At 35.1% G+C, this 23657-nt stretch overlaps 2 protein-coding genes across 2 annotated transcripts; one reads left to right on the top strand and one right to left on the bottom strand.

Moving 5' to 3' along the window:
• Nucleotides 1-1397: 1397 nt before the first annotated feature.
• On the bottom strand, nucleotides 1398-20939 carry LOC126080471 (olfactory receptor 10AG1-like). Its single transcript, XM_049891685.1, has 2 exons — nucleotides 20793-20939; nucleotides 1398-2402 (listed from the first exon to the last, which is right to left on the bottom strand). Exons 1-2 carry the CDS (start codon nucleotides 20937-20939, stop codon nucleotides 1398-1400), a joined length of 1152 nt encoding a protein of 383 aa, XP_049747642.1.
• Nucleotides 20940-22715: 1776 nt separating this feature from the next.
• LOC126080470 (olfactory receptor 10AG1-like) lies at nucleotides 22716-23657 on the top strand. The gene has a single exon (XM_049891683.1). The coding sequence runs from the start codon at nucleotides 22716-22718 to the stop codon at nucleotides 23655-23657; it is 942 nt and encodes a 313-aa protein (XP_049747640.1).

Here is a 23657-nt window from a genome sequence, read left to right as displayed (position 1 = left end):
CTAAAGTGATGAGGACCTAACTCAAACCCAAGTCTAGAAATAGAACACAGGTGAAAACCTAAAGTCCAAACCTATTGCCACCAAGTCAATTCCGACTCTTAGTGACCCTAAAGGGCAGAGTAGAACCGCCCCATAGGTTTTCCAAGGGGCAGCTGGTAGATTCAAATGGCCAACATTTTGTTTAGGAGCACTTATTGTTTACCTCGTGTCTTGTCACTAGTCCCTAAACAATAGTGTATAGCAACTATTTACATAGCATTTACTTCATATTAGATATTATGAGTAACCTGGAGATGATTTATAGGGAAGGTTGTGCATAGGTTATATGCAAATATTGTGCTATTTTATATAAAGCACTTGAGCATCCACATATTTTAGTATTCTTGGGAGTCCAGAAACCTATCACCAGTAGATACCATGGGAATGCTGTATAGTTTTAATTAATGCATATTGTAAACCTGGTTTTTAAAATGGGTGTCACAACTGTACGGATACTCACGGAAATGAATGATATCATTTACACTAAGTGATATAACAGATTATACATTATAACCAACTAAATTAAATCAGCCCAAACAAAAGTTCTTAAGGAGGGAGAGCATTGCACAATGAAATTATAGAGTTACTAATGGAATGATTTGCTGTCTGCTAACATGTATATTACTTAAATAATTTGAGCAGAAAGTTCTGACAGCATTGCAAGTAATTTTTAACTTGGAAATAATTTTCACCGCATGAAAAGAAAAGGTGTCTTTTTTATCAGGTGCTGCTGTAACAGAAACACCAAAAGTATAATATAGCTTAAGAAAGAGAAATTTATTCACTCACAACCTAGGAGGCAGAATTCCAAACTTAGTGTGACAGTTCCAGGGGAAACTTCCTCTCTCTGTAGCCTTTGGGGGAAGGTCTTTGTCACCAATCTTCCCTTGGCGTAGAAGAATCTTAGTGCAGGGACCAGGTTACAAAGGACAGGCTTCCATCTGGTTTCTTCATTCTTGGGTAGGAGGACTCCTTCTCTCTGCTCACATCTCTCTTTTATATCTCAAAAGTGATTGACTCAAGATACAAACTAATGTTTTAGATTGAGTCCTGCCTCAGTAACATAACTGCCTATAATCCTGCCTTATTATCATTACAGATGTAAGATTTGCAATGTATAGGAATAACATCAAAACAAACCTTTTGCCTTCTAGTCAATTCTGACTTATAAGACAAAATGGTGGGCAATCATAGTAGACTGGGAATTATGGCCTACCCAAGTTGACACACATTTTTTGGGGACACAGTTCATTCCATAAAAAAAGGTATAGTTAAGGGTATACATTTGTTGAAATTTGATTAAAACTATGTAAGATATCAATTTTATTACAATTTAATTGATTTTTAAATGAAGTGAATTATTTACATAACAATTTTCTCAGTGCCTTTATGACATCCTTATTCCTTAGACTATATATCATGGGGTTAAACATAGGAGTTAGGATAGTATATAAAAGAGATAGCACTTTGTCAGTTCCCTCCGAGAGTCTGATGTTGGAAGTTAAGTATGTAATAATGACTGACCCAAAGAATAACACAACAACCGTAAGATGAGAGGAGCAGGTGGAAAAGGCTTTGGCTCGACTTGTGGCTGATGGCAACTTCAGGATGACTGATATGATTGTACTGTAAGAGCCAAGTATCAACAGAAATGGAACCATGACAAATAACACAGCAACTATGTAGACCAACATCTCATTTGCAAAGATGTCCCCACAAGCCAGCTTGAGTATTGGGGGAATGTCACAGAAGAAGTGATTAATTTGGTTTGATCCACAAAAAGTCAGGGAGAAAATTTGATATGTATGCCCTACCGTAACTGGGATTCCAACGGTCCAGGACCCAGTCACCAACTGAATGCAGACTCTGTGGTTCAAGACTAGAGGATAGTGCAGAGGGTTACAAATGGCCACATAACAGTCATAGGCCATCACTGCCAGGAGCAAACACTCTGTACCTCCAAACATAAGGAAAAAACACATCTGTGTAGCACAGGCAACTAAGGAAATTCTTCTCCTCTGGGTTCCTAGATTCATTAGCATTCTGGGGAGAGTAGCTGATACATAGCAGATTTCCAAGAAGGAAAAATTTGCCAGGAAAAAATACATAGGGGTCTGGAGAGCAGGATCCATTTTTGTTATTAGAAATATGGTGCCATTGCTCATCAGGATAATGATATAGATGATAAAAAATAATCCAAAAAGAAACCACTGGAGATGGGGCATGTCAGCAAAGTCCAAGAGAACAAATTCCATCAGTTCAGTTAGATTTTCTTCTGGTGGTTTTCCTTGATGATTCATCTGTGGAAAAGGTAAATTTACATGTGCATTTTCTTTATCTTCCTGTATCTCTTTGCCTCTTCTCTAAACTGTATTGAAGTGTCTGAATTGGATTTTATGATCATTGCTATTGTTTGCACTTTAAGAAAGATACTATTTATATATGTTCCAGGTCCCCCTGTTAAATCACAGTAAACAGTCCCATCAAATTTATTTTAAGGTCATTTCACTGTACTTTTGGAGCACAGACCAGAATAAATTAAGCCATACCTGACTCAGCAGAGGGATTAGAGCAATTGTCAACCACTGGAGATGAGCTTTGCCATCTAATCTCACTTTAAATTAATAACATGTCTTGACAATCCTATTGTACTTCTCTATGCATTTTCTCCTCACGCTTCTCAAACACTGTATCATAAAGTGTCTTCTCACATACATCTTCAATTGCCTAAATCAATGCTTCATTCTTCCATATTTGACCATTTTAAGCATATACAACAAACAAGCATATAGGTTCCCCATATTAGGTAGTTTAAAAGAAAACTGAAAGAATATTTCATTCTGCATAGAGGAATAAAACAAATATCTTTTGGTAGGATATGAACTGGGTAAGATAAGAGGATTCCGTTCAGGGTACTTAGCCTGGGTACATTGATTCAGATATAAAGAATAAATGTAGTCAACAGGGATAACATGGAGGGTATTTGTTACCTGTGTGTATGTGTGTGGGACAGGAGAAGGAAAGATATGGACCGTTATGTTATACCTATTGTGCTGTGTACACTTGCTATTATTTTTGTTGTTACTCAAAAAATAACGCTTCAGATAACTGTTTCTGAACTCACTTTTCCTTAGATATAAGGATATTTAGATTAACTAAGTGTGGGCAATTCCAGCAATTGCATATACATTTTGTGACTGCATGTGTTTTTTCTTTTTCTTTTTAATGGACTTGAGTTTGACTTCAGTCTATGATTTATTATCTGTGTGATTTAAAGCAATTATTTAAAGTTTTTAAGGTTTACATCTGTGTTTTTGAGAGTTGAATGAGTTAATATTGGTAAAATGTATCGGCTACCTACCAATTTTAAACCGTTTATTTTTCAGTTATGGTTCTATAGCTATGATTATGATAGCATGTTCTTTAAGCCTGTAGCCCTAGGACTTAACAGATTGGCTAGTTAAGTAGGTATTTGATAAAGTGGTTTTGAGTTCATTTATTGATAATTATTTTTCTCACCATTCCCTTCGTCAGTGTCAGCACAAGGACTAGTCATTGAAGCTCCTGAGGTGCAAAATTTAAGGAGGCATTCAGGGCCGTCATTGCACTTGCAGAATCGTGAAAATGAGTGCTGCCTTAAATTTTGAAAGAGGCAAGGTACCTCTCGTCTCACTTGATTTTAACTTCTCCATCCTAATGTTTGCACCATATCCACTAAGAAGAGGAGAAGTATGGAGCCATGGTTAAAAAAAAAAAAAAAAAAAACTTGCCAAGGAGTAGATTCCAAGTCATAGCAATGCTATAGGGCAAACTGAACTGCCCCATACGGTTTCGAAGGCTGTAAATTTTGGGGAAAGCAGAACACCAAGTCTTTATTACAATGAGCAGTCAGTTGGTTTGAACCACTGGCTCTTTTGTTAGCAGTGAAGTGGTTCACTGAAGATCCACCAGGGCTCCATGCCCATGTTAAAGAACAGTATTTCCCACATGTACTCGAATTATAGCTCCAGCAACATCTAGCTATGTGATGGCTTCATGCAAGTTAATTAATATTCTTGTGTCACAGTTTGGTTAGCTCTTAAATGGCTAGCAACTATATTGACATACAGTGACGTTATATGAATTAAATTATTTAATATAAGTAAAACACCTGAAGAAGTCTTGGCATTTATTAAAAAACTATTATTATTGTTATGAATAGTTATTTATTATCATCCATTTATAATTATTACTATTAAAACTAATTTTAATTTATTCTTCTGAATTTTACTCACTGTGCTCTACTACATGAACAATACCCTCTCTCTAATTTATTTTTCTTTTGTGTCACAGGAATATTGTGGAAATGAAGTGGGACTTAAAAGTAATTATCATAATGTAACAAAACTCCAAAAAAATTCAACTCAAGTTATTTCTCCATGAATTCTGTCAATATTTGGGTTTATATCATTACTTCTACTTTATAGACTGTAACCCATCCTAATGTTTGCACCATATCCACTAAGAAGAGGAGAAGTATGGAGCCATGGTTAAAAAAATAAAAAAAAAAAAAACCTGCCGAGGAGTAGATTCCAAGTCATAGCAACGCTATAGGGCAAACTGAACTGCCCCATACGGTTTCGAAGGCTGTAAATTTTGGGGAAAGCAGAACACCCATCAGTGCTCAACACTTAGAATTGCAATTAGGGTAATAGCCTTTGTACGCGTTTTCTTTTTCTGATACTAAATGATCTGAGAAGTAAAGGCTGTGACTATTTTCCTACTTTAAATCAATACAGATCCTAGAAAAGATTTGTTTCTGAACTAAAACAAAGGAACAGATGTTTTTAAAATGAAAGCATTACTCTTAAGAGGGAGAGAAGAATTAAGACTCACAAGAGGACAAAAGTGCCAAATCTTTACGTATAAATGACATACATAATGAATGACAGCATTTAATAAAAAATAATTTAATTATTGTTTGAATAAAATATCTTTGAGTGCTAAATAAAATAGCATTTCTAATTATACAAACTTAAGTTTTTAGTGATGGAATTATCCATGTATAACCTCAAATATGTAAGATTTGCCTATGTTTTGATCAAGAAGACAGGGTAGAAAGTGCAGAAATTAACCCTGTGTGTTCTCCCAAGTCTATCTATGTTACTCTGCATTCTTGAAGATGTTTGAGTTCTTTTTACTAAGGGAAATAAAGCCTAAGGCTATCATATTTTAATTTAAAACCTAAACATCCATTCCCTGGAAAAAGTCCAAATGATTAAGGAATGCTGAGCAATATTCTGACTGAGTCCTGGTTGCACAGTGCTTAAGCGCTCGGTTGCTAACCAAAAGGTCAGTGTTTTAAACCCACCAGCCACTCTGAGGAAGGAAGATGTTGGCAGTCAGCTTCCATAAAGATTTAAAGCCTTGGAAACCCTAAGAGACAGTTCTACCCTAACTGTAGGGTCTTTAGGAGTCAGAATCCACTTGAAGACCATGGGTTTGGATTTGGTTAACAATATTCTGATTCAGCTAGGGCAGAGTAGAACTGCCCCATAGAGTTTCTATGGAGTGGCTGGTAGAGTTCAACTGCTAACCTTTTTTTTTTTTTTTTTTTGGTTAGCAGCCTGAGCTCTTATCCACTGTGCCATCAGGGCTTCCAGTTAGATATAAGTCACTGTCAAAGTCCCCAATCTAGCTAAGCCTCAGTTATGTTTGTATTTATATATATATTAGAAACAGAAACTCTGAAATTAATTGGAAAAATATTATGAATTTAAAACTTTATTATTTTATAAATTCTTACTTTAAAAACATTTATTTTCTCTAAAATAAATGTTTCTTGGTTTTCTCAATGGTTTTAAATTTATTTCATGGATTGTTTTACTTTCATATCTTACTGAAATATCATCAGAACTAAAATACATAAATATAATGCTTATTTGCTAGAAAGTCTGCTGGAAATGAAGTTTTCCTATAGTATTATTTAGCATTCTTACCAAAACATAGCAATTTTTCAAATTGCCAGTGTTTCAAAGTAATTTAGTATCACTATTTAAAGTCACTGTTTAAGGTAAATTGTATTTAATAGATTCAGAAATACAAAGGAGCTGCTTTAGCAAAATAACACATTCACTACTGTGTGGTAAATATTAATTGTACCATGAACTAAAGTTGAATATTAATATATAACATTCCATATTTACCTTCTTATTTGGGATACTAGGAGCCCTGGTAGTGCAGTTACTAAAGCGTTCAGCTGGTAGTCAAAAGTTTGAGAATTCCAACCCACCAGCCGACCTGTGGGAGAAAGATATGGCAGTCTGCTTCCATAAAGATTCACAGCCTTGAAAACAATATAGGACCGTTCTCCTCTGTCCTGTAGGGTCACTCTGAGTCAGGATCAACTCAATGGTAGTTGGTTTGGGTTTTGATTTATTTGAGATAATCTTGTTTTTTCCTCACTGAAGAGGGTTTATGTAAGTATTTAAATTACTTTAGCAAAAATAATTTGTTTCCTCAAAGATATTCAATCCACCTTTAAAACAGTCAGTTCATTTTGAACAAGCAATGTTCTTTAAATAAATAAATAATAGTTATCTCTTCCCCTTTGGGATCTCTTCCACCAGGCACAGGCAAGATATTTAATTTACCATCCATTTATGATATTATTTCAGGAACTCTGCCCAGTTTATCTATCCTTAATGTCTTGCTATCTGCCATTTATTCTCATAAAATGTATCATTTCAATAATATGTCTGAAATGAAACACCTGGAAATCAACATCGTACAGTATAAACTATTATAAAATATAATTTTAACATCATTTTCAAAAAGGCCAATAGCAGAGAATACCCATTTTAACCAGGGACCATGTGAGCAAGTATATTTTGATAGGGAGTTATAAGACATGCAGAGCTTCAATAACTTTTCGGGTATTGAGATCTAGGTGGATAATACAGGAGTTAAAGGAGGAAGGCAATTAATAACAACATAGCAGTGGATAGCATCTGGGAAAAGAGAAGAGAAGCTGGTGTGTAGGTCAAGTGATTACCATAATATTTTATCATTTATTTCTCAAATGTTTTTCTTTAGTTAAGTGTTAATGTTCTCATGTTATTTTTTAGATGAAGAAACATAGACTGAAAGAGTTTGCATATGTGTTGCTACGTCACACACATGCTAGAATTTCAACTCCCCACTCAAGTTCTTTTTCTAGACCTGGTTTCCAGTGCTTATAGTTTTAGTTGACCTGGGCCATTATTTAAATATTTTAAGTCATTTTTTTTATATTAAAAAAAAGGACCTAAATAACTCTTAGAATTGTGAGATTTAAGGAGAAGTTATAAATATTTTATCTAAAATTTATTTAGTTTATTAAATGACATGTTATATTCTGTAATTACTACTACATTTGAGATTCTGAAAAATCCAGGTCATAGCAGCATAAGACAAGTGTCAATAAAAAAATTGTTGAACAAAATTGTCAAGTATTCAAATTATCCACTGTTGTCTTACCTGATACATCACTTCCTTCCTTACTACTTTTTACATTGACTCTTTCTCACGCATGTCTTCTTCAGTTTTGCATCTAATATTTACCAAGTTGTTCTGTTTGCCATAAAGTCAGTTTTCTCTTTACTTCCATATATCTATATAAAATGTCATTCTAAGACATGTAATAAAACTACACACCGAAGATATTGACTAATATGAGACCAGATGTGGTTTATATATGTGGGTCTCAATTATATACCTTATGTATTTAAATAGTATTACTCATGTTACATAATACTCAAAATTAAGTAATCAGAAGTAAATAAATGTAAAATTATTTTACTCCCCAACTGGGATGACTTCCATCAATTTCTTAAGTTTCGGTGTGATTACAGTCTCTATCTTTTTACTTCTAAACTGTGTGTCACTCACTGACACTTGATTTTAGGAGAATTTATGCCTGTGTCTTATCTTCCCCTATCCCAACAACATCCCATAACACAGGAGTGTTTTTCCTATTCCACAATGTTCCCCTATATTAAACTAACAGAATGTGGGACATGTAATAATTTTAAACTGTCATACTGATTTTAATTTAATGTAATATACTGTAAGATTCATTATCTATGCTAAAAAGAGAGAGAATAAGAAGTCCTGACTAAACTTATAATTTCATATAAGACTCAAGAAAATATCTATCCAGATATGAATAAAGAAAATGGTTTCCAGTGCTAGTTATTACAGAAAAAGGAGCCAGACCAAGAGAACCCACTTTTATGTCACTATCATTTTTCATTATGTGCCTGATGTCAGTTGGTTAGGGTTTTATCCTATCTGATGGCAGCTGTAACTGGAAACACTGGACATTGCCCCAATTCCGTCAACTCTAGCTTTCTGTAATTCCATAATTTGTTAATACTTCCCAAGAAAACTGAAGTGTTGGCTTAAAACTTTTTAGTACCTCTTTTAAGATATAAAGTACCATGCTGTGAGAAAAAAATAAATAAATAAACGAGAACTGCTATGTTTATAAATTATTATTATTCCTTAATTCTGTCATTTCTAGAAAGTAATATGTTTGACAAAAATCAATGATGGACTTTCTATTAAAATAGCAAGCATAATTGTGTAATGGTCATACAAGCATATATAAATAAAGGTGAACTAATGTCTTGCTTATTAGAAGTGATTTACTCCAAATAAAACTTTCAGTAATTTATTTGATCTATTTTATCATTAAATATGACGTTTGAGTACCAACGTTGTTTTTATTTTACTTCATAATTAGAAAAGTCAGAAATTCTAATTTGCTCTGAGTGCCCATTTTTTAGCTTAAAATTATTTTCTATGTTATTTGTTGAACTCTGATTCTCAGTTTTATAGTGTTCTAAAATAAACACAGAATACCAACACAAAAATCATACCAACATAGAAAGTTTCATACTTACTCTGTTAGATTTGACTATAGTTGCTTTATTTTTTCCCCAAGTAGAACTTAGTAAGTCAAATGATTTTAAATGTATATGCGTATAGGTTTTAATAAATTTTTGCTTTATTAAGAATTTATTTTCTTCCTAACTGGAACTGATATCTCAGAATACATGTGCAATCAAATCAACAAGTTCTCTTCAAATAAAAATATCCACCCTATTATAATAGTTTATCTCCTTTGTCATATGTCACCTCAGTATTTAATAGATGCCTCTGCTTGCCATTCATTCTGATTCGTTTTTCTAGAAACTCTGGCTAAATCTGACTTTCTTATTGCTCCCCATGGAATTCAGGTCCTCATTCCAACTAGACCTTGGCAGAGTGTAAGAATGCCCCAGACAGAGCAATACCACTTATCCACAGGAGGCTATTCACCATCAAAGTTGTATGTTTTAGGCCCTTTCTTACCTCCACTTTCTTAATATTTCTCTCTTGACTCCACTACTTGGACCTTGGAATATAGCACTCTAGGTTTCTCTCACAATTACATGTCCACGATTTATTTACTGTGGTCTACCTTAAAAAAAAAAAAAAAAAAAAAAAAAACTAACAATACCCTGGCTGGAGAACCAATAAGTTATTTTTTTTTTTTTGTCATGGACAGTATAGGTACTACATCAAAGTATACCTTTAAACTTTGTTAAATATAAGTATTTTAAATCTGGAATATTGTATATCAAAGGAAAAAAATAACTGTAGAGTACACACTCATTTCTAACCAACTTTTATGATCAGTATAAAAATAACTTAGTAGACACAACTGAGGTTTCTGTACTTCCACCTATACTATATTCTAATTTGGGACCAAATGTTATTTGATCCATTCTCTCTCTCTCTCTATTTGTTTTTAAGACTAACTTCTCATATTTGACTGTCTCTTCTATCCTTGATTGTGTTTAGAAATATGCCTCCTACATTTCCATTGTAATATATTATTTCTTAGTGCATTCATCAGTTTACAATGGAACAGATTATAAAATTCAAAAATAAATTAACATTACATGGTTAATCAATTTTCAACAAATTGCAATGGCAATTCAATGGAAAAAGGATAAACTTCAATAATTTGTGGTGGAATAATTACATTTTTCTATTAAAAAATGAACTTAGAGCCATTCCTCATACCACTACAAAAGTAAAAATTAACAAATTGGGACCAATGACTTAAAAACAAAGCCTAAAACCCTAAAATTTCTAGAAGAAAACATAGGAGAAAATCATTGTTGCCTCGGGTGAGGCAAAATTTTCTTAGAAACAGTAGATAGCACTGTCCTTCTTTGGTTGATATCTAATATCTTGATTGCTGGTGTTTCATAAATTTTTTTCTGGACTTTAAAATATTTAAGTCTTGACATAAATCAGGTCATGTTACTCCATCTTTGCTGAAAGTAGAAGTCTCGCTATCGCAAACTCATTAAGCTAGTTATATTCCCTTATCTTCAGAAGTTACATTATTATTACAACTGCAGCTACCCCACTTTGCTTTCAACATATTTTCAGACAACATAAGGGGATGTGTTTCATATAAAACTGAAATGGAAAATAAATAACAAATCTTTATAAAACACAGAATTAAGCATGTCACTTTATTGTGAAAGGATGGGGAAAATAACACAGAAGAGCAGTGTTTTATATTATTTTGAGAATGTAATCAATTTTGGGGGGGTTACTATTTTTTATGTGAAAGTAAGAATTTTTTTTTTCAATTCACCTTCACTATTTTGCTTTGATTTATTATTGTGATAAATTATATTGTGCCCTTGAAATGGCACCTGACTCATCATCAACATCAAGTAACATTTTCTTGAATTCAAATGCATTAATAGATTTTAAAATATTCAGTTATGCAAAACTTTGGTCATGATTATAATTGTTGAGGTTTCTACTAGAATTATATATGTACGTATGTATATGTTTATGTATTTGTGGATTTGATATTCCACTTTCAGTAAAGGACAGACTTCTAGAAAGAAACTTAACAAAGATACAGAAGAGCTAAAGGGCACAATCAGCCAACTTGACCATATATACGTACATAAAACGCTCCACCCAACAACTGCAAAGTACATGTTCTTTTCCAATGCACATGGAACGTTCTCCAGAATAGACCACATCTTAGGCCACAGAGCAACCCTCAACAAAATCCAAAACACTGAGATAATACCAAGTATCATCTCTGACTACAACACCATCAAAGTTGAAATAAGCAACAGGAAGAGGAAGGAAAAAAAATCAACTACATGGAAACTGAATAATACCCTGCTTAAAAACCACTGGGTAATAGAAGAAATCAGAGCTGGAATAACAAATTCCTAGAATCAAATGAGAATGAAAACACATCATACCAAAACCTTTGGGGCATAGCAAAGGCAGTGCTCAGAGGTCAATTTATAGCAATAGATACACACATCAAAAAAGAAGAAAAGGACAAAATCAAAATATTAGCTACACAACTTGAAGAAATAAAAAAGAACAACAGAAGAAGCCCACAGCCACCAGAAGAAAGGAGCAGAAATGAACAGAGAAACAATAGAAAGAATCAACAAAACCAAAAGTTGTTTTTTTGAAAGGATCAACAAAATTGACAAACCATGGGCCAAACTGACAAAAGAAAAACATGAGAAGACACAAATAACCCAAATAAGAAGTGAAATGGGAGACATTATAACAGAGCCAACTGAAATAAAAAATATCATAACAGAGTATTACGAAAAACTATACTCCAAAAAATTTGAAAACCTACGGGAAATGAAGAAATTTCTGGAAACACACTACCTACCCAAACTAACACAAAGTGATGTTGAAAATCTGAACAGACTCATAACAAGAGAAGATATTGAAAAGGTAATAAATAAATAAATAAATAAATAAATAAATAACTCACTCTCCAAAAAAAAAGCCCTAGCCCAGATGGCTTTTATTGGAGAATTCTCCCAAATATTCAGAGAAGAGCTTATGCCAGTGCTACTCAAACTATTTCAGAACATTGAAATGAGGTGATAACTCCAAATTAATGCTATGAAGCCAGCATAACCCTGGAACCAAACCCAGGCAAAGACACCACAAAAAAAAAAAAAAAAAAGGAAAAAAATTGCAGGCCAATATCTCTCATGAATATAGATGCAAAAATTCTCAACAAAATTCAAGCTGTTAGAATTCAGCATCATATGTATATATATATATGTGTATATATATATATATATATACACACACACACGCACACCATGATCAAGTAGGATACATACCAGCTATGCAAGGATGGTTCAACATTAGAAAATCAATCGACAGAATCCACCACATAAATAAAAGGAAAGGAAAGAATCACATGATCATCTCTATTGGCACAGAAAAGGCATTTGACAAAGTCCAGCACCCATTCCTGATAAAAACTCTCAATAAAATAGGTATAGAAGGGAAATTTCTCAACATGATAAAGGGCATCTAGAAAAGCCAACAAACAACATCATTCTTGATGGAGAAAGGCTGAAAACATTTCCCTTGAGAACAGGAAGACAAACATGTCCTTTATCACCACTCCTATTTAACATAGTGCTGGAAGTTCTACCTAGAGCAATAAGGCAAGAAAAAGTAATAAAGGGCATCCAAATTAGTAATGAAGAAGTTAAACTGTCCCTATTTGCTGATGATATGATACTGTACCTAGAAAACCCATAAGACTCCACGAGAGAAATACTAGAACTGATAGAATCATCAGAGTAGCAGGATACAAGATAAACATAAAAAAAATCAGTTGGATTCCTATACGCTGCTAAAGAAAACAAGGAAAAGGAAATCAAACAAACAATACCATTTATAATGGACCCTAAAAAATAAAATACTTAGGGATAAATCTAACCAGGGATGCAAAGGACCTATACAAAGAAAACTACAAAACACTACTGTGAAACACTACTACAAAACCAAAAGAGCTCTATATAAATGGAAAACCATACCATCCCCTTGGATAGGTAGACTCAACACTGTGAAAATGATAATTCCGCCCAAAACAATTTACAAATAAAATGCAATTCCTATCCAAATACCAAAAGCATTCTTTAAAAGATGGAAAAATTTATCATTAACTTTATATGGAAAGGAAAGAAACCCCAGATAAGTAAAACACTACTGGAAGAAGAAAAATGAAGTAGGAAGACTCACACTACTTGACCTCAGAATCTACTGTACAGCTATGGTAGTCAAAACATCGTGGTACTGGTACAACAACAGATACATGACCAGTGGAGCAGAAATGAGAACCCAGATGTAAACCCATCCACCTATGGTCACCTGATCTTCAACAAGGGCCTAACGTCCATCAAATGGGGAAAAGACAGTCTTTTTAACAAACGGTTCTGGAAAAACTGGATGTCCATCTGCAAAAAAATGAAATAGGGCCCATACCTCAAACGGTATACAAAAACTAACTCAAAATGTATCAAAGGCCTAGATATAAAGCCAAAAACTAAAAAGTTCATAGAAGAAAAAATAGGATCAATGCTAGAAGCCCTAATACATGGCATTAACAAGATACAAACAACAACCAACAACACACAAACTCTAGAATATAAGCTAGATAACTGAGATCTTCTAAAAATTAAACAGTTTTGCTCATCAAAAGACTTTACCAAAAAAGTAAAAAGAACCTACAGACTAGGGTAAAAAATTTGGCTATTACAAATCAGAGAACGGTCTAATCTCTAAAATTCAACAACATATCAAAAAAAAAAAATAATTCACCATGACCAAGTGTATTCATATCATGTATGTAGGAATGGTTCAACATTAGGAAAACAATTAATGTAATCCACCACATAAATAAAACAAAAGACAAGAATCACATGATTTAATCAATTGATGCAGAAAAGGCATTTGACAAAGTTCAACACTCATTCATGATAAAAACTCTCAGCAAAATAGGAAAAGAAGGAAAATTCCTCAACATAATAAAGGGCTTTTATACGAAGCCAACAGCCAACATCATTCTAAGTGGGGAGAGCCTGAAAGCATTCCTCTTTAGATCAGGAAACAGACAAGGATGCCCTTTATCACCACTCTTATTCAACATTGTGCTGGAAGTCCTAGCCAGAGCAATTAGGCTAGATAAAAAATAAAGTGTATCCAGATTGCAAAGGAAGAAGTCAAAGTATCTCTATTTGGAGATGACATGATCTTATACTCAGAAAACCCTAAGGAATCCTCCAGAAAACTACTGAAACTAGTAGAAGAGTTCAGCAGAGTATCCAGATACAAGATAAACATACAAAAATCAGTTGGATTCCTCTACACCAACAAAAGGAACATCGAAGAGGAAATCACCAAACCAATGCCATTTACAGTAGCCCCCAAGAAGATAAAATACTTAGGAATAAATCTTACCAGAGATGTAAAAGACTTATACAAAGAAAACTACAGTACCCTTCTGCAAGAAACCAAAAGAGACTTACATAAGTGGAAGAACATACTTTGCTCGTGGATAGGAAGACTTAACATTATAAAAATGTCTATTCCACCAAAAGCAATCTATACATTTAATGCAATTCCAATCCAAATCTCAAGGACATTCTTTAATGAGATGGAGAAACAAATCGTCCACTTCATATGGAAGGGCAAGAGGCCCCGGATAAATAAGGCATTACTGAAAAAAAAACAAAGTGGGAGGCCTTACTTTACCTGATTTAAGAACCTATTATACTGCCACAGTAGTGAAAACAGCCTGGTACTGGTACAACAACAGATACATGGACCAATGGAACAGAATTGAGAATCCAGACATAAATCCATCCACATATGAGCAGTTGATATTTGAAAAAGGCCCCAAAACAGTGAACTGGGGAAAAGACTGTCTTTTTAACAAATGGTGGTAGAATAACTGGATATCCATCTGCAAAAAAAATGAAACAAGACCCATACCTAACTCCATGTACAACAACTAACTCAAAATGGATCAAAGACCTAAATATAAAATCTAAAATGAAAAAGATCATGGAAGAAAAAATAGGGACAATGTTATGAGCCCTAATACATGGCATAAAGAGTATACAAAACATTATAAAAAAAAAATAAAGAATGTAGAAGAAAAACTAGATGACTGGAAGCTCCTAAAAGTCAAACACTTAGGCTCATCCAAAGACTTCACCAAAAGAGTAAAAAGACTACATAAAAAAAGACTACCTACAGACTGAGAAAAAGTTTACAGCTATGACATTTCTGATCAGTGCCTGATCTCTAAAATCTACATGATACTGCAAAAACTCAACTGCAAAAAGACAAATAACCCAATTAAAAAATGGGCAAAAGATATGAATAGATACTTCATTAAAGAAGACATTCAGGTAGCTAATATATATGAGGAAATGTTCACGATCATTGGCCATTAGAGAAATGCAGATCAAAGCTACAATGCAATTTCATCTCACTCCAACAAGGCTGGCATTAATCCAAAATACACAAAATAATAAATGTTGGAGAGGCTGTGGAGAGATTGGAATACTTCTACATTGCTGATGGGAATGTCAAATGGTACAACCACTTCGGAAATTGATTTGGTGCTTCCTTAAAAATTTAGAAATAGAACTACCATAGGATCCAGCAATCCCACTCCTTGGAATATATCCTAGAGAAATAAGAGCCTTTACAAGAACAGATATATGCACACCCATGTTTATTGCAGCACTGTTTACAATAGCAAAAAGATGGAAGCAACCAAGGTGCCCATCAACAGATGAATGGATAAATTTTGGTATATTCACACAATGGAATACTACACATCGATAAAGAACAGTGATGAATCTGTGAAACATTTCATAACATGGAGGAACCTGGAAGGCATTATGCTGAGTGAAATTAGTCAGTTGCAAAAGGACAAATATTGTATAAGACCAGTATTACGAGAATTCAAGAAATAGTTTAAACAGAAAAGAAAATATTCTGTTGTGGTTACGAGAGGGGGGAGGAAGGGAGGGTGGGAGGGGATATTCACTAATTAGATAGTAGATAAGAACTACTTTAGGTGAAGGGAAAGACAACACACAATACAGGGGAGGTCAGCACAATTGGACTAAACCAAAAGCAAAGACGTTTCCTGAATAAATTGAATGCTTCAAAGACCAGCGTAGCAGGGGCATGGATCTGGGGACCATGGTTTCAGGGAATATCTAACTCAATTGGCATAATAAAATCTTTTAAGAAAACATTCTGCATCCCACTTTGAAGAGCAGCATCTGGGGTCTTAAACGTTACAAGCAGCCATCTAAGATGCATCAATTGGTCTCAACCCACCTGGATCAAAGGAGAATGAAGAATACCAAGGACACAAGGCAATTATGAGCCCAAGAGACAGAAAGAGCCACATGAACCAGCGACTACATCATCCTGAGACCAGAAGAACTAGATGGTGCCCGGCTACAACCGATGACTGCGCTGACAGGGAACACAACAGAGAAACCCTGAGGGAGAAGGAGAGCAGTGGGATGCAGACCCCAAATTCTCATAAGACCAGATTTAATGGTCTGACTGAGACTGGAAGGACCCGGGTGGTCATGGCCCCCAGACCTTCTGTTGGCCCAGGACAGGAACCATTCCCGAAGCCAATTCTTCAGACATGGATTGGACTGGACAATGGGTTGGAGAGGGATGCTGGTGAGGAGTGAGCTTCTTGGATTAGGTGGACACTTGAGACCGTGTTGGCATCTCCTGCCTGGATGGGAGATGAGAGGGTGGAGGGGGTTAGAAGCTTGTGAAAAGGACACGAAAAGAGAGAGTGGGGGGAGAGAGCAGGCTGTCTCATTAGGGGAGAGTAATTGGGAGTGTGTAGCTTGGTGTATAGGGGTTTTTGTATGAGAGACTGACTTGATTTGTAAACTTTCACTTAAAGCACAATAAAAATTATTCAAAAAAATGGGTTCAGAGAGGGAATGAAGTTGGGGAATGGTAGTGGAATGCAAGGAAAATAAAAAGTCCCCTGTGGGGATTAATCTCGGGACAAAAAAAAAAAAAAGGAATATATATATATACATATATATATTTAATATATCCAATAGTTAGTTATCAGTTAGCTTGGGTAGTCTTGGAGAAATAAATTATACATGTTTTGCAGGTCAAAAAAGAATTTTGTTTTTGTTGTCAGAATATTTATTACAACTCTTTCATAAGCCAGCCCCTGAATGTGGATCAAAACACTCATTTCAGAGGAGAAAATAAGCAAAATAACTTGAGAAAAATGTGACAGGAGTTCAGCCTAGTAGGAAAAGAGGGTCGATATGAAGCAGTCATAATAGATAAGGGGAGAACTGGTTTGTGTTAATTTTGGATGGCCGCCAATGGTACTGCTCAGTGAAGGGCAATCCAGGACCCTGTTTGAATCTAAGAAATAAAACTTTCTTCACACTCTATTCCATTGAGAGGTTGCAGAGGAAGAGTCTTCCGGGTATAGTGAGAGCTCTCTGGGAAAATATATAAATAAACCAAATCAGAAAATCCCAAAGAGATTTGTTTAATTAGAAATTTAGTTCTGTCAGGTAGAAGAGATCCTAGGGGCAGAGATAACTATTTTGTATTTAAAGAGCACTCCATGTTTGAAATGAACAGGCTGTTTTAAAGGTTGGTTGAATACCTTTGATGAAACAAATTATTTCAGCTAAAATAATTTAAATACTTAAATATATATACCCTGTTCAGTGAGGAAAAAACAAGATTATCCCAATTAAGCCAAAACCCAAACCCACTAATACTGAGTTAATTCCAACTCATTGTGACCCTACAGGGCAGAGTAGGACTGCCCTACAGGGTTTTCAATGTTGTGAATGTTTATGGAAGCAGACTGCCACATCTTTTTCCCATGGATTGCCTGGTCGGTTCAAATTGCCAATTTTTGGTTAGCAGTCGAGAACTTTAGCAACTACACCTTCAGGGCTCCTAGAATCCCCAACAAGAAAGGTAAATACGAAATTTTTCATGTTAATATTCAACTTTAGTTCATGATGTTAAAATTAATATTTAATATAGAATATCCAATGCGATGTTTTATTAATGCAGCTTCTTTATATTTCTGACTCTATTAAATACAATTTACCTTAAACAATGATTTTAAAAAAAACTTTTAAATAGTAATGTTTAATTACTTTGAAACACTGGAAATTCGAAAAATTGCTATATTTTTGTAAGAATACTAAATAATATTATAGGAAATCTGCAATTCTAGCAAAGACTTTTTAGCAAATAAACATTATATTTATGTATTTTAGTTCTGATGACATTTTAACAAGGTATTTAAAGTAAAACAATCCATGGAATAAATTTACAATCATTGCAAATTCCAAGGAAGATTTGTTTTAAAGAAAATAATACATTTTAATTTAAAGAATTCATAAAACAATAAAGATTTATGTTCATATTGTTTTTCAAAATAATTTCAGGGTTTGTTTCTAATGTATATAAAAAATACAAACGTAGCTGAGATTTAGGTATATTGGGGACATTGACAGGGACTAATATGTAACTGTAAACTCTGGTGGTGCAGTGATTAAGAGTTCGGCTGCTAACCAAAAGGTCAGCAGTTCAAATCCACTAGGCGCTCCTTGGAAACTCTGTGGGGCAGTTCTGCTTTTTCCTATAAGGTCGCTATGAATCAGAATCAACTCAAAGGCAATGGGTTGGGTTAGTAATATCTAACTGAATCAGAATATTGTTAACCAAAGCCAAACCCGTTGCCTTCGAGTGGATTCCAACTCAAAATGACCCTATAGGATAGTGTAGAACTGCCTCAAGATGTTTCCAAAGCTATAAATCTTTACAGAAGCAGACTGCCACATCTTCCTGCCACAGAGTGGCTGGTGAATTTGAACCACTGACCTTTTGATTAGCAGCCAAACGCTCAACCACTGTGCCACCAAGCCTCCGTCAGAATATCGTTATGCATTCCTTAGTTACTTGGATTTCTTCCAGGGAAAGGATGCTTAGATTAAAAATAAATATGATAGCATTAAGTTTTATTTCCCTTAAGTAAAAAGAACTTACACATTTTCAAGAAAGAAGAGTAATATAGTTTTGGGAGAACACGCAGGGTAAGTTCTCTGCTGTTGGTACTCTGTTCTCTGGAAAAAACAGATAAATCTTAAATATTTGATGTTATACGTGGATAATTTCATCACCAAAAAGTTGTTGGTATAATTAGAAACGCTGTTTCATTTAGCACTCAGAGTCATTGTATTCAATTAACAAGAATTAAATTATTTATTTATTTATTTATTTATTAAATGCTGTCATTCAGAGAACACTATATAAAGATTTGGTGTTTTTGTCCTTTTGTGAGTCTTAATTCTTCTCTTCCTTTTAAGAGTGATGCTTTCATTTGAACAATGTCTATTCCTTTACTTCAGTTCAGAATCAAATCCTGAGTACCATGTTGTGAGAACATCCGTTTTCTAGAATCTGTAATGATTTCAATTAGGAAAATAGTCACAGCCTTTACCTGTCATATCATTGTGTATCAGTATAAAGAAAATGCACACAAGGAGTGTTACCCTAATTACAATTCTACATGCTGAGCAGTAATGGGTCCTATAGGTGTTACAGTACCCGAAGTAGAGATAATGATATAAACCCAAACATTAGCAGAGAATTCATGGAGAAATTGCAACTAGAGATTTCAAATTTTTTTTTTTTGTAGAGTTTTGTAACAATTTGGTAACTGCTTTTAAAATCTCTTTGTTCCCTCAATAATCATGTAACACAAAAGAAAATTAAAGAGTATTATTCATGTTGTATAGAATACTGAGTAAAATCAGAATAAATTAAAATTGTTTTTAATAATACTAATAGTAAACAGATAATAATAATAAAAAAAGCAACTGTTAATCATAATATAGACAATAATGATAACAGTCTATAAATGCCAGGACTTCTTCAAGATGCTTTACTTATATTAAATGATTTAATTCACGTAACAACACTAAATGTTGGTATAGTTGTTAACCATTTTACAGCTGAGCAAACTGTGACCCAGGAAGATTAATTAATTTACATGAAGTCCTCACACAGGTAGATGATGTTGGAGCTCTAATTCAAAATTCCTATCCATCAAGGAAAGACTGTTCTTTAACCATGGCCCAAATCCCTGGTGGTGTAGTGGCTAAGTGCTTGTCTGCCACCCAGAAATTCAGGGTTTAAACCCACCAGCTACTCCAAGGGAGAAGGATGTGGTGGTCTGCTTCTGTAAAGACTCACAGCCTTGGGAACAGTTTGGGACAGTTCTCCTCTGTCTTATACGGTCCCTAGGGGTTGGAATCAACTCCCCGGAAAAGAGTTTTTTTTTTTTTTTTTTGAAATCATGGCACCATACTTCTCCTCCGCTTAGTGGACAAAGTGCAAAGCCATTAGAATGGAGAGATGAAAAGGAAGGTGAGGCAAGAGATGCAAGGGATGCAAAATTTAAGGAGGCACCCACTTTTGGGATTGTGCAAGTGCGAGGAAGGCCCTGAACTCCTCCTTATATTTTGCCCTTAGGAGCCTAACTGACTAGTCTTTGTCCTGGCCCTGATGAAAGGGAACGGTGGGAAAACTAATCGCCAATAAATGAACTTTAACGAGCTTTATCAACCTATTTTACTAGGCAATTTGTTAAACTACAGGCTTAAAGAACATATTATTGTAATTGTAATGATAGAGCCAAGGAAGGGAACAGTTTAAAATTGGTGGACAGGTGATAAATTTTACCAATATTATCTCATTTAATTCTCATAAAGAAGCCAACCTTAGAAACTTTACATAATTCACATCAAACAGAGAACAGAGGCACATGTGGGAGATGCCGCGGCCTCCTTCCCGATGACCTCAGGCAGGCCTTCCGGGTAACTGGCTGCAGCTCCTACGTCGGCGCCTGCTGCTCCACCTGGTGTTTTCATGTTGTGGAGCTGGCTTCTCTCCTTAAACCTCATGAACCAATCTCTGCTGGATTCGAACTTATCTTCTGCAGCTTCCTCACTCTCTCAGGCTTCAGAGAATTTAGGTTAGAGACTTGCTCTGGATTAGGCTTTGGCTTAAGGGAATGTTGTGGCTGGTTTGATCTTCCATCCAGACCTCTAAAACGTCCTCCATATCGGCAATAAGGATGTTTCATTTTCTTATCATTTATGTGTTCACTGGACTAGCAGTTTTAATTTCCTTCCAGAACTTTTCCTTGGCATTCAGAACTTGGCTAACTGGTGCTAGAGGCTTAGCTTTAGGTCTGCCTCAGCTTTCGACATACCTTCCTCACTAAGCTTAATCATTTCTAACTTTTGATTTAAAGTGAGAGACATGAGAGTCTTCGTTTCACTTTAACACTTAGAGGCCATCGTAGGGATATTAATTGGTCTCATTTCAATATTGTCGTGTTTCACGGAATAGTGAGGCTCCAGGAGAGGGACAGAGAAGGGAGAATGCAAGGTCGCTGAAACAGAACACAGGATTAAGTTCATTGTCTTGCATGAGTGCAGTCGGTGGCACCCCAAAACAATTGCAATGGTAACATCAGAGATCACTGATTACAGATCACCATAACAGATAAAATAATAATGAAAAACCTTGCAATATTGTAAGAATTACCCAAATGTGACACAGAGAAACAAAGTGAACACATGTTGTTGGAAAAATGGTGCAGATAGAGTTGTTCCATGCAGGGCTGTCAGAACCTTTCAATTAAAAAAAAATGCAAAATATGCAAGGTGCAATAAAGCAAAGTATAATAAAACTAGGTACACCTGTAAATCATGGAGACTGGAGTCAAACCCAAGTCCACTGAAAAAGAAAAACATATACTGACTTGTACTCACAAAACCTATGTGCAATTGGTCAAATTATTCACACTGAGTTAATCTCAATATCTTTACAGTACAGAAAATGGAGTTTAGAAACAGTTATCTGAAGTGCTGTGTTTTGAGGAACAACAAAAACAAAGGCAGGTGCACACAGCACAATGGGAATAACATAACAGCTAATATCTTTCCTCCTCCTGTCCGACACACATGCCTGCTGGTAACAAATACCCTCCGTGCTATCCCAGTTTTTCCAGGGAGACTACATTTATCATTCATGTCTGAATCAATGTTCCCAGGCTAGTTTCCCTGAATAAAATCCTCTGTCTTATCCACTTAATATCCTACGAAAAGATATTTGTCTTATTCCCCTATGTAAAATGAAATAGTCTCACAATTTTCTTTCTAAACTATCTAATATGAATTGTATAATAGGAACTTATATGCTTAAAATCATCAAGTGATGGGAGAATGAAGCGATGAAAGGCAGTTGAAAATGTGTGTTAAAAGACAGTTTATAATATAGTGGTTGGGAAGATTAACTGAGAAAATGCAGACAGGTACAATTGGATAGTCAAGGAGTATAATTAATTTAAAGTGAGATTAGATGGCAAAGTTGAGGGTCCATCTCCAGCCGTCATCAATTGCTCCAGTGTTTGCGCTGAGTCAGGTATAGCTTGATCTATCCTGGGCTGTTCTCCGAAAGTATAGTGAAAGATCTTAAAATAAATGTGAGGGGACTGTTTACTGTGATTTAATAGGGAGACGTGGGATATACATAAACTGTATCATTCTTAAAGTACCAACAGTTGCAGTGATCATAATTTCCAACCTGGACACCTCAATACAATTTAGAGAAGAGACAAAGAGATACAGGAAGGTGAAGGAAACGCTCATGTAAATTTACCTTTTCCGCAGATGAATCATCAAGGAAAACCTCCAGAAGATAATCTAACTGAGCTGATGGATTTTGTTCTCTTGGGCCTTACTAACATGTCCCATGTCCAGTGGTTTCTTTTTGGATTATTTTTAATCATCTATATCATTATCCTGTTGAGCAATGGCACCATATTTCTAATAACAAAAATGGATCCCACTCTTCAGAGCCCTATGTATTTTTTCTTGGCAAATTTTTCCTTCTTGGAAATCTGCTATACATCAACCACTCTCCCCAGAATGCTGATGAATCTTGGGACCCAGAGAAGAAGAATTTCTTTAGTTGCCTGTGCTACACAGATGTACTTTTGCCTTATGTTCGGAGTCACAGAGTGTTTGCTCCTGGCAGTGATGGCCTATGACCGCTATGTGGCCATTTGTAACCCTCTGCACTATCCTCTAGTCATGAACCACAGAGTCTGCATCCAGTTGGTGACTGGCTCCTGGACCATTGGAATCCCATTTCTTATAGAGTACACGTATCAGATTTTCTCTCTGTCTTTTTGTGGATCTAACCAAATCAACCACTTCTTCTGTGATGTTTTCCCAATACTCAAGCTGGCTTGTGGGGAGACATTTGTAAATGAGATGTTGGCCTATACGGTTGCTGTGCTATTTGGCATGGTTCCATTTCTGTTGATACTTGGCTCCTACAGTAAACTCATCTCCATCATCCTGAAGTTGCCATCAGCCACAAGTCAAGCCAAAGCCTTCTCTACCTGCTCATCTCATCTTATGGTTGTGATATTATTCTTTGGATCAGCCTTTATCACATACTTAAGGCCCAACACTAGACACTCAGAGGGAACTGGCAAAGTTCTATCTCTTTTCTACACTATCTTAACTCCTATGTTTAATCCCATGATATATAGCCTAAGGAACAAGGATGTCATAATTGCACTCAGAAAATTGCTATGTAAATAA

The sequence above is a fragment of the Elephas maximus genome, chromosome 7, assembly GCF_024166365.1.
Source record: "Elephas maximus indicus isolate mEleMax1 chromosome 7, mEleMax1 primary haplotype, whole genome shotgun sequence".
NCBI lineage: Eukaryota > Metazoa > Chordata > Mammalia > Proboscidea > Elephantidae > Elephas > Elephas maximus.
The sequence above is the reverse complement of the archived record's forward strand: the minus strand, read 5'-3'. Positions and strand labels throughout refer to the sequence as shown.

Bases quoted from the DNA above. Each gene is read 5' to 3' on its own strand.
- LOC126080471 (XM_049891685.1), bottom strand. From the start codon at position 20,939: ATGAGGTTTAAGGAGAGAAGCCAGCTCCACAACATGAAAACACCAGGT. The intron at 2,403-20,792 runs GTTCTCTGTTTG...AATACAGTTTAG, and splicing joins CATCTCCCACATGTGCCTCT to AGAAGAGGCAAAGAGATACA.
- LOC126080470 (XM_049891683.1), top strand. From the start codon at position 22,716: ATGAATCATCAAGGAAAACCTCCAGAAGATAATCTAACTGAGCTGATG.